Consider the following 11,818-nt stretch of genomic DNA (forward strand, 5'->3'; position numbering starts at 1 on the left):
TATAAGAGAGGTGACCAATTTCTTCAACAAACTCGCAAGGCGATTTTTGGGATGCGTCAATAATAACAATGCCATTTCAAACACTGTTGTCATTAAATCCCTTTCTTTCGCTTTGAATTTTTTCTTTTATTTCAGCTTATAAAACTCAATTTGTTAAATTTTTTACAGCAGTCAGATAATAAGTTACTTGTGTCGGAAATGCAAAAAAAAAGTGGGGGTCATTGACTTCATTTTAGAGATAAAGCGTGTGGAAAACCACCCTGATTCTGAAAAATTGGCGAACGCAATTCAACATGGTTTACAGGATTTATAGTTAAAAATATTGAAGATGAGAAAAAAGAGGCAAATGATCTTAGTCATATTTGGTAGAAGTGGGTTTTTTGCGTAAAAAAAGTCTAGTGTTGCAAACTTGTTGTAAGACTTTACCCTGAAGGCGGTATTTGAAACCGTCGTACAGCAAAACTAAAAGCTCAAAAAGAGGCATTCGAACGTACGTGGGACCAAAAAAATTCGAACTTTTAATCGATAGATTTTTTTCATTTTTTACGCACAACGTAGATAATCGTCAACAAAAGTGATCAGTTAAAAAAAAATGTGGGGGTCACCGACCATCTAAGAGAGTTAATTGCAAGCAAAGTTCACGCGACGACTACCAGCCCTATATGTGCTAAGAAAATTTCTTCAGCGCGCGCGCTCGTGTATGACGTGACGTTACGTTGTTACATGAATTACGTGCGCAGTAAGGATGCGCATAAACAATTAGCGCGAACGTGCACCTATACACTAGAAGCATGATGCATTGCGATCTTCACTTGAAATATCACAGTTTCAGTCACCTCGTGGCCAGTTCAACGGAGTTTGGTGAAGTGACGCTAAAAGTTTCGCCCCTCCCACCTCCCCTGGTGGCGGTCAATCACTGCTGTAAAGAAGTGTATTGTAAGTGCCAAAAAGTTAATTATAAACCAAACGTTTCGGGCTTAGCCCTTCATCAGTGGTGAATTGGTCGTAAATAAAACGACCGTTAAAAATACGCCACGAGAGTATGTATTTAAAGTCATGTCTCTAGCACGCTAGCATGTCTCTAGCATGTCTCTATTTACCACTGATGAAGGGCTAAGCCCGAAACGTTTGGTTTAAAATTAACTTTTTGGCCCTTACAATACACTTTTTTTTCGCAATATTGACAGTTAGAAGTGCCACGCAGCGAACAAAGATTTATTCTTTAAAACTAATCACTGCTGTATCCTACATTCTACACGCCAATTGTCCTGGCAGTCGCGGGTATCCTCCAATAACTTAGCCTCCCGTGTCAGGGCAATTGTGTACAGTGAGAATGTTTTACTGTTGTTATACAATCCGTTTATTTTGCTTGTAGCACTGCAGACAGTGGCACAGTCATTCCAATATGAATCGGAAGTTGTGGCTCTCAGTTGCGTTTTTGATGTCCCGGATTGGTATATTTGAAGCTGCTGTCCAATGTGACCAAGAGGAAAACTCCATCGGACAAATGTACCTTAAAGGTCACACATTCAAAACGTACAAGGTCGGATGGCCTCACGAGTGCTTTTTATGGTGTTACGAAGAAGTGACGTGCCAAAGTTTTAACTTTCATATTGGCCAAAAAGTCTGCGAACTCAATAATAGAACAAAGGAAGCAAGACCGGAAGATTTTATGCCGGATCGGACAAAGTACTACATGAAACGGGCAAACAACAGAGGTGATTTTCTCTTGTTTGTTTCTTTTTTCCAACGCGGCAACGCAGTCATTTTTAAGGCCACAGCTTCCTATGCTAGTTAATGTTTTTATCTAATTTCGCCTCGAGCCTAGTATGTTACAGACCTCGCTGGCACAAACATTCTTACGAAATCCATACATCTAAAAAATAGAAAAGAATACCGTTCCCACATCGTCCCAGCAACATACACAGAATAGATCATCAGTTGTGTTTTTGCTTGAGGAACAAAGCCTCTGTTTCTATAAGAATGATAACGTAGACCGATGCAGTGTGGAGAGTGATTAAGCTACAGTCGAGAGTTCTCATAGCCATTCGACGGAGCAGTATGAAGACTATTAACGTTATCAAAGCTTAAAAACAGAGAAACTGAAGTTTATTTCTCAGATAAAATTTTAGTGTAAGGTTACATGAATGCGAAGCAGCAAGATTAAGATTGGCAAGTTTTATATCATGCTTGTAAAATTACTTGAGGCAGAATTTAACGCGTCCCACTATTATAAACGGTGAGATCATTTAAGATCGCGATAGATTTGCTATAACAAAGAAACGGTCGAGAATTGGAGCCCGGTTAAAGTATGAATAATCACAGCACTTTAATCACAATTATTCCACTATGATCTTGCAAAACAATCGATTTTTAAGAAGGTTCATTCCTTTATCTCGCAGTCCCTCTTGGTTCTATTCCGGAGCTTCCTGCCGAATCTTGCAGTGAGATCAAGGCCAGTGAAGGAAATGAGATGGTTAACGGGGATTACTGGATATACTCTGATGGGAATGGTCAGACAATCCTTGCTCGCTGTGAAGGTATGACCTTTTAATTAACTGATAGAGTATTTTATAACCCTTTATCGCCTCCATAATCAATTAACATCATCATAATCATCATCATCAGAGTAGCTTTCCTGGCGGATCTACTGTAAGAAACTTCACAGCGACCATTCGTAGTCTACACGTGGGCAGTCTTCATTCTCGTTCCCAGAGCCCACGATACTTTTGGTCTGCACCAGGGATAGATTGTTAGCGTAGACCGGAATGTGGGCACTCCTTTACGTATAAAGTTATTATCCTGCACGTGTTTCTAAAGTTTGCAAAAAAAAAAAAAAAAAAACAATATAAACGTAACCTTGGTGTACAAAGGAAGTTTTCCCTTTCTCGGGAACTTACTCTAGGAGCTTATGCACAAGATTAGAAAAAAACCAAACAAGAGAACTTGTAAGTCACAATGAACGCATTTTACCCAGTGTTATGTTCCAATCATTTTAAACTTGCAATTCTCGAGAAATTCCACAAGACCTTTGCGTAGCTCAAGACAATTGTTTTATTGTAGCAAGCACAAGTACTCGCGTGCACGATTTTCGTGTCCTGTAGTCACCGTTATGCATACGCGAAACCTGATGTGTTTAGAGCATGTATAAACTTCTGATATCTGCGATAATGTCTATTGGTACTACTTTGTAGTTGTATAACTCAGCAGTGTTTATTAGGTATCTTATTATGTATCTTCTACTCGGCTAATCTGCAAACAGGCGCCCTTTGCCTCCCTCTTTCTTTTACATAATACTGATTTAGAGCTAACAATTTTTCGCTGTTTAGTTTCTACTTGTGTTATTTCAATTATTTTTTTTATATAAAATTTTAGGAAACTGGCAGAAGATAAACACAAAACCTGTCTGCTTTGGAGCACGAGATGACGAGTATGGTGCCTTCAACATCACAAAGAGTGGACGTATTAAGACGATGAAGCTCATCCACAAATCGGGGTCGATCAAATGCAACCCAGTTGATAGTGCATCCTACTGGGGCTGTAGATACTGGGGAAGCTATGGCAATAACGGTTTATTGACCATCATCACAAATGCCAAAAAAGAAGCCGTTCTGCCGCCTGCTGGAGACTTGAAAGCAGACGTCGGTGCGGTTTGCTACAAGAAACATTTTTACCGTCTTGATGGAATTCACCACACATCTCCAGAGCTCGTTTTCCGCCACCTATCCAATCAGTTGACTGTGTCACGCAACCAGGAATTGCAGATATGGTACGGACAGGATTGGATTGACTGCAGTGAAGATAACAGCAGTGGCACAACATGTGTTGATGTGTATGCGTGGTATGCTTAAAGCAACTCACGCGAACCTCTGGCTTTCTGGAACATTTTGGAGTATACAATCAAATAAAGTTTCATTTAAACAAAAACACTGAAAACGTCAAGCTAAACGCTTCTAATATTAATACTGTTTAGTAACATAGTTACATTGTAGCAGAAAATGTAAAAAGGCACTGATGAATAGCACCTTACTAAAGTTAAGAATAGTTTTAACAAGTTTTGCAAAACATTACTAAGGCGACAAAACGTATCATGTGATGTCATTTCCTGATACTTTCTGTCGGCGGTTCTTAAGGCTAAGGGTCTGTTCAAATGGCAGAAATATTATAGTAGTTCTACATCCAGTGTGTTTTCCGTAAGGTATTAGCTTCGTTCCGAGCTATAGTATCGATACAGTATGAAAAATCTTGGAAACATAAAGGATTTATAACACTAAATAAATAATGAATTGCAGATACCGTAAATTAACTGTAGTTTTAACTTTTGCTTGTTTGTATTTAAAATTTTGGTCTTGCTTTTATCCTGTGTATCGTATTTTTTTTGCAAGTTGCAGTTTAATATGCTTTGCTAGTCAGACTTGTAATTAATGTGCAAAGTTTGTTTACATAAATTAAAAAAAAAAACCGACTTCGTTACTCCAATACTGGCTTCACTCACCATACACAAATTCTGACGGAGTGTTTTATCCAGCCCGGGCTTAACCGGCGTCAAGTCTTTGGAAGGAAGAGATTAGGAAATTGAAGTTCTTGACTATCAATAAAAAAAACACGATAACAGTTAAAAGAAATCACTGAAATATTGCAAAAAGGGGGGAGTGGGGGGTACCCTCGTCATATTAGAATAGGTGTGTGCCACAAAAGTTCTTAAACCTTAGCCGATATTTTGGACTAGAAAATTGAAAATGAATACTGTTTTTTAAGACAAACAAGGGGGAGTTGGGTAATGCTCATTTATGGTATTTTCTGTTGGCTCCTGAACTGATCCTCGGTGGCAAGGGATGGTTTGCACAGGAGTCACGAGAGACGACTCCAGAGGACTTCTGTTTTGTGCATAGCTGACAGCGCCTTCATGATGACGTCAGAAGCGTAAATACTGAGGTCGACAATGAGGAGAGTCGACTTGAACGGGCAGGAAGGCAGCCTGTTCCAGGCGAGTCTTACAAATGTGCGAGGCAGCGAGGCGTGCAAGGCAAGACAGCAAGGCATGCCAAGCGAGGCAGCTAGGCATGCGAGGCAGAAGTCCCTACTCCAAATAAAAAGGCTAATCACAAGCTACCTAAGCTTACACTAGACTAACCAGAGTGTTATCAGATTCAGGCTAATCGGAATGCCATAAAAGCTTACCGAAGTGCTATTTAGGCTACCCCGGAATGGATTGCATGCCTCGCTACCTCCCACTTTGTGACGACCCGTTCCAGGCTTTCAGTTAGCTGGGGAGCAGAGCGAAAAACGGGATTAGGGGTTTCAGAATGGGTCGGATAAGGGCGAAGACCTGCGAGTGGAAAATATTGCACTCTCTCCAACTAACCCAACGCCTGCTAGTAGAGAACTCAACGAGGGAACATCGCCACTGTTCACAGCGGTCAGCAAACGCAAAAATGGACGTCACCTTCGGTTTTCGGCGCTTCAAACTAATTTGTAAGAAATGTTTTAAAGAAATAGTACGATGAAACAGAATATCAAGCTGGAAAACTCAGTGGAGATTAATTATTAAACTTTCAATCTATAAGCGGCGTATAAACCTTTCCAGGGAAGGCGTTTACTTTTGGCTATATTACCCCATGGCTGACGAAAATCTTTTGTTAGTGCCTATAAAATGAACAAAAAACAAGCAAATTTGAAAGTCCTTTCAAAATATGTTTTCTCCTAGCATTCTACAGATATAGAAGTGTTTTACAATAACAAAATTAGCCTAATATATGTTATTATTATACATTATAGTCACTAGCTGTTTTCTCATTGGCCAAGAACCCACAGCTAATTCTGGGAATCCGCGTAACCTACAGATTAGTGAATAATATGCTAGCAGATTATTCACTAATCTGTAGGTTGCGCGCACAATGCATGATTTCCAAGAGCAATGCGCCAGGCATCTGGTGGCGAGGAAATTAATAGGTTGTTCATTCCTTTCTTCAACCTAGAAATAATTTGACCTGAGTTGAAAAATTGCTGGACGTTAAATTATCAGAAAACAAAAAATGACTGACATAAATTGGGAAGGAACTATTCCCCGAGATACTTTGAGGAAAAAGCATTCAGACTTAAGCAGGACGACAAGCCGCAATTAACACATTTTTTGAAACAGGTTGAAATCTTTTGTCATTATTTTCTTTACCAGAAAAACAATGTATAATACAACAATTATTAGATTCGGATTTTGTGATATTCGGAATAATCAAGGTCTCGGTAAGTGTTATCAGCCTAAGGCTTCGTCTTTGGATAATAACATTTACCTCGACCTTGATTTTTTCCGGATATCACAAAAACCTCATCTAGTAATTGTTTGTAAGCTGAGAGCTGATCTCTCCGCCGCTGCACTGACGTAAGAAAGATTAAGGAAGCAGCGTGGCCGAATGGCGTGATGTAATCATGGGGTCGCTGGTTCTAGCCCTCCACAATGACACTTGTTCGTCCCGAGTTCAAATCCTCAATCATATTTTCTATAAATATTTTCTATATATTTTCTCAATCATATATTCTCAATCATATTTTCTATATAGCCAACTCCTCGATCACGGAAAATTTCACGTCGAAGTTAAAGGAACAGAAGTTGCCATTTGACTTTCACTTTGAAGCTTTCTAAGTATACCTCTAGTGAAATTGACCGGGCGGCTTCCTCTTCCATCCCAGTTTTACGTTTTCTAAATAACATTTTACCGGAAAGAAATCTACGATAAATCAATTCGAAGAACTCAGAGAAATCATATCCAGATGTTTGGTTGTACTAAAACACAATAAACAGTTTTGCATAAACTCAAAAGTACAGGACAATCCTGATAACTGTAACCCTCAGGTGTAAGTATATTGTTTTAATATCACAAAACCAGTACCTTATGTAAATAATCATGAAAAATTCATTTTTGTGTCAAACTGTTTCTTGTACATCAAACTAAAACAGAAGAAGGTCAAACATTTTGAGATTAAACTGTCCGCCGTGATATTTTACTAGAGCCGTTACAGCTGGTTTTCACCATCATGCCACTGAAAAAGGTAAAACCAAAACATTGGGTAGAAAAAAATTCAAGAATTTGAAGTGTTATAGACGACTAATAAATAATATATTTGCCCGAATTTCAGGTTTGTGCGGTATTCCGTGCCGCGAGTTATCCGTCAGAATGTTTCACTTATATTTAGTTCATAGAGCTCCGTTTGAAAACCCCACAGAGGACCAGTTATACGGAAAAGTTTTCTTTCAACTTGTCTCGCAACATTGTTGCAGTGCAGTGCAAGATTTCACTTGTTGTTGCGTGTATCACCTCCTTTGTTGCAAGTCGTGGCAACATGTTGCGTGAAATATTAATGAGTTCAACTTTGTGTAGCATGTTGCCACAACTCGCATTACGAGAGGTAATATGTGCAACAACACCCCGGGGGGGGGGGGGGCACTTCCTATAAATGGGCTAATGGGGAGTGCCGCTGGATGGGGTCGTATTTTCACGACTGGACTGACTATAATGGGGTCGCCATTTCAAGCATTTTTTATAGGGTGACTAGAATGGGGTCCATTTTCGGGATTTGAGAGTACGAATCGGAGTTGCGATTTATGAAGGAATTTCGCCGAAAAAAATGTTTCCGTATTTATTGCTGTGTTATTTTGACAAACAGCTCCCAGAAAGTGACTAAGTTGGGGTCAATTAAATTTATCCCAAAGTGAAGAGGGGTGGCCATAGAATTGACATAATGGGGTAGGGGTCTGAGAGGCCAGCGGCACATACCCAACAAAAATGTACCCAAGTACCCCCCCCCCCCCCCGGGAACAGCACTTAACATTTTGCAGTGCAACAGTGTCGCGAGACAAGTAGAAAGAAAATATTGCCCGTGTTACCGGGCCTTAAATGATGCATTTTTATTAGGCCGGATATCTCCGGCCTTAAATGGATATCTCCGGTCTAAAGGATAAGTAAGCAAGGAGTAGTAATATGGATATCATAGAGGGGATTCCTGGTGGGAAAAAAGTTACGATAAACTTGTGTCACTGACTGATAAAGTCTTTCTTAAAGTTACCATTAGTCAAGTAAAGATATCTTAAATATTAATCACCTTTATGTTTTTAAAAACCGCATAAGCCATGATATTAATGTACGATTTCAGAAGGAAGCAGAGAGAGGCAGAAGGGACATTGTAATCTCAACGTACCAAAAAAAGAAAGGAAAGGACTAGCAAGTATTATTAAGTAAGAATGATATTAAATAACATTTAAGTTTTGATTTAGTTGAGTTGTGTTGCCGATGACCAGAGTAACTCCAGCCAAGCGAGTGGAAATTTCCAACAAAAAATCTTTCAATTTTAATTTGTGTAAACCCTAGAGAATGTCTCCCACGTACATGTTTTGGCCAGGCTGGACCGATTTTAAGGTAGCTTTTTTAGGGTTAATAGAAAATCCGGAGTGAATGTCTTCTGCTTACTTTCGATGAATACTTTTCGACCATAGGTATATTGATTCAATTTCTTTGTACTCGCTCGCTCTCGCTATTTTGGCGTTTGACACACGGATTTCAGAATAAAATATAGACAGCTCGAAGTCTAAGTTTACTGAAACTAACATGTTTAAACTAACGAGAAAGGTTTTCCAGTTATCTTTACACTTTTTCGGGGTGTCCATATCTTCTCACTCATGGCACACACATATTATGCTGTTTGCTTTGACCCATTATTCTTGTCCCTTTTTAGCGAGCTGCTCTAATTCTTTCTTGATTGTTTCTTACAGACGTCTTGCTGAGAACAGATAGGTAACTTACACCCGTTTAAATCGAAATGAAGGTAATTACATTAAGTATAGATATTATAGGTTCCCTTTGATGGGATAGAACTCTTATACCTAATCTGTCAGTAAAAACCAACGTGTAAAGTGGGTCGCAAGTGGTGCTTAACAAATTTACCGTTGTTAACACACTCTTGTATCAAGCAAGCAAGCCATCCTGAATCACAAACTACGAAAGCAGCCACTATGCGTCTATAAATGTTAACTGGTAACCTTCGTACGTTGCCAGCGAATTCACTTGTGTAGGCCACTAACTAATTCCTTCAATGTTATAAGGTTTTCGTAGAACCTTTCTTTAATAGGCTGTTTTTAGGAAAGTTGTTGTCATTTTTTTAATAGCCGATTCCCTCTATACCGCGCGCCGCAGGGAATCACGGAGTGATCACACCAGCGCGAGACCAGCAGCGGCCGTTGCTGAGTCTCGTGCATGGTTTGATGAATACAACTACCGTGATTTGAGGGAATCGGGTATTAACGTTTTGATGATCAATTTTCAAGAAACACTTCCTGTAAAAAATGTAAATACAGTAGCAGCCCCGGTTAATCCGAATTCTGAAGGGAAATAAAAAACAGTTCGAGTTAACGGGGTTTCGAAATTTCGGGGTCGGTTGAATATTTTATTTGCCCTGTTAATAATTTATGGTTTACAGTACAGTGCAAATTATACTTACATCTCGGCAGGAGCCAAAACACGATTATGCATTCTAATGATAATACAGTTCTGTGAATGTATCTTTGACTCATAAAATTGGAAAATGACTGCCAAATATGTGATCAGCTTTTGCAAAGATTAAAATGTAGTTCCTGTACTGTGTTACACAAAGAAGAGCTAATGGGATATTTCGATGGGCATCCATTACGAGTTGCAAGAACCGAAATTCGAGTTATTGGGGGTAACTTTGACCCAAATGTTGATCGAGGGAAACAAAATTTAGTGCAAGTTTGCAGGGATTTCGAGTAATCCGAGTGCGAGTTAACCGAGTAAAAATGACTGAAACATTAGGGTCAAATCGGGAATGGGCCTTTTTAGGGGGGGGGGGGCGGGGCCCTTTCGAAGTAACTGCCTTTCATAAAGAATCGTTTTTTTCCTTTTAGCCCGCAGTTGTTGTGTGTCTTCTGATGATGGCTTCCTTTCTGACTGTGGTCACCGAGACAGATGGCAAGCCTTCGAATGGGTTCGAGTACGAGGGCATGGCAGAAACCAATCCTGTCTATAAAAGGAAACTTCTTCGCGTCTCGCGCAATTTTTTGAAAGCTGTTAAAAGAAGGGGGAATTGTGTCTCGAGTGTTTGTCGGCTTAGGTGTCCCGAATGTTAGGCATCAAATAAGTAACCAACCACCTTAAAATAGAAGTAAGAGAATACAATTTAAGCGTCAGTGTTTAACGTATTGGAGTTAACTTGTGAACACATGTAGCCATAGATTAGCTCAATAGGCCAATTAAATTTTTCCCGGCATTTCGGATACGATGTACACATTGTGTAAAATGCATTGTTTCTATTGTAATCTACTTTCAATGATGGAGTTCTCTGTTTGTGAAACATTCTTTTTTTCACTTATATATATCAAACATAAATTTATGATCCTTTGTAAAATCGTTTGCTACAATTTTGAGTTATAAGTTTCTGTACTAAGCAGCATCAAGTTAAATTTAAGTATTCAATATATTGGGAAGAAAAACCTTCATCTGTTTAACTCTATGTATTTTCGTTACTTTTATGTTTTTATTGAGTTTCTTGACATTGCTCAAATTTAATAAAAAGTGTATACGTCCGCATTTGGTATAATAGCAATAAAATTAGCCATAAAACACCTTTTGTTGTTACATGTTAATGCTCCCACTAAAAATCAATAGGTTTGCAATGCGTACATATAGTTTGCAGGGAAACCGCTTGCCTGCGGCCTGTGGTTCCACTTTGCGTTTGCAACAATTTATGACGTCATTTCTATGGGCTATAATTAAGAGTGTAGACCGTGGGCAAATGTCGTCGATTTGTTAAGTCAAATAGGCGCCTATGGCCCTGTTTTGATTTGACTGTTTCTGGCTATTTATGAATATGATTATATAAAAAATAAAAAATATAGTGAACGCTTGAACACAGCGTTAAACAAATGACAAATATGTTTCCTGTCCAAAGGAGATTTTCAGCGGATTGTCAAAGATTTTTGAAATAGCAGTCAGTATATATAAAAATACGCTTTATCTACTTATTTTTTATCATTTTAATTTCAAGCAACAGAAATCATATCGCGGCAATGCTAATGACAAATAAACCTATTAGTGCCACGAGAATTAATAAAGCTTGTGTCACATGCAGATGGCTGATAAACATCTCCCTCACACATCTACTATTAAAGGTAGAAAAGTAAAACAAAAAGTGTCAATGTATTTACCACCACTGTGCTAATTAAGGGCAACGTAAATAAATGAACAAACAGAAAAACAAACAAATATTGGAAATAGAACGGAAACTTGCTAAAACTCCCAGCGCTAACTGGTGGTTATTTGGCTATCTACAAAGCACGGCCGACAGGATGAACTCGTATTTCAACCAGGGCCTCCAGGATTTTAAATCCAGCGCCCTGAGCCAATCGTACCATGATTTCGTATTCTCTCATTATCACATATTCTCATTCATCTACAAAACTACTCCTAGAAATTTTGCGGTACGTTTATCACAACTTCTCCCCGAGTCGAGCTAAGTAACAGAGTACTAATGATGTATAGTGGGTGGGTCGCAGATAGGATTTCCGATTGGAAAAAATGAACTTGCAATTGTGTCACTGTTTGATAAAATCTTTCTCGTAGTTGCCATTAAATGTCAAGAAAAATGTCTTAAAATATTTACATTTGATTAACTCTTTGAAAACGCATAAAAGCGAAGATGATATGATTTTAGAAGAAAAAAGAGAGAGACAAAAGAAACCACTCGCAATCTGAAACTACCAAACGAAGAAAAAAAAAAGAAAAGAAAGCACAAGCAAGCAAAGACTCACTGT

At 38.8% G+C, this 11,818-nt stretch overlaps 1 protein-coding gene and 1 long non-coding RNA gene across 3 annotated transcripts in view; both read left to right on the forward strand.

Moving 5' to 3' along the window:
* Positions 1-4,919, forward strand: part of LOC144630233 (uncharacterized) — a 28,135-nt gene extending 23,216 nt beyond the window's left edge. For both annotated transcript variants that reach the window (XM_078488564.1, XM_078488563.1), the window contains exons 3-5: positions 1,376-1,718; positions 2,403-2,540; positions 3,376-4,919. In XM_078488564.1, the coding sequence (XP_078344690.1) occupies positions 1,406-1,718; positions 2,403-2,540; positions 3,376-3,851 (927 nt within the window). In that variant the 5' untranslated portion in view covers positions 1,376-1,405 and the 3' untranslated portion in view covers positions 3,852-4,919. The remainder of the gene's footprint in view (positions 1-1,375; positions 1,719-2,402; positions 2,541-3,375) is intronic.
* Positions 4,920-8,096: 3,177 nt separating this feature from the next.
* Positions 8,097-10,630, forward strand: LOC144630546 (uncharacterized). The gene is made up of 3 exons (XR_013566572.1): positions 8,097-8,230; positions 8,765-8,817; positions 9,914-10,630. It is a non-coding gene; the product is annotated as an uncharacterized LOC144630546 (long non-coding RNA).
* The last annotated feature ends 1,188 nt before the right edge of the window (positions 10,631-11,818 follow it).

The sequence above is a fragment of the Oculina patagonica genome, chromosome 11 (assembly GCF_052425735.1).
Source record: "Oculina patagonica isolate OP01 chromosome 11, crgOcupat, whole genome shotgun sequence".
In the NCBI taxonomy this organism is placed as follows: Eukaryota; Metazoa; Cnidaria; class Anthozoa; order Scleractinia; family Oculinidae; genus Oculina; species Oculina patagonica.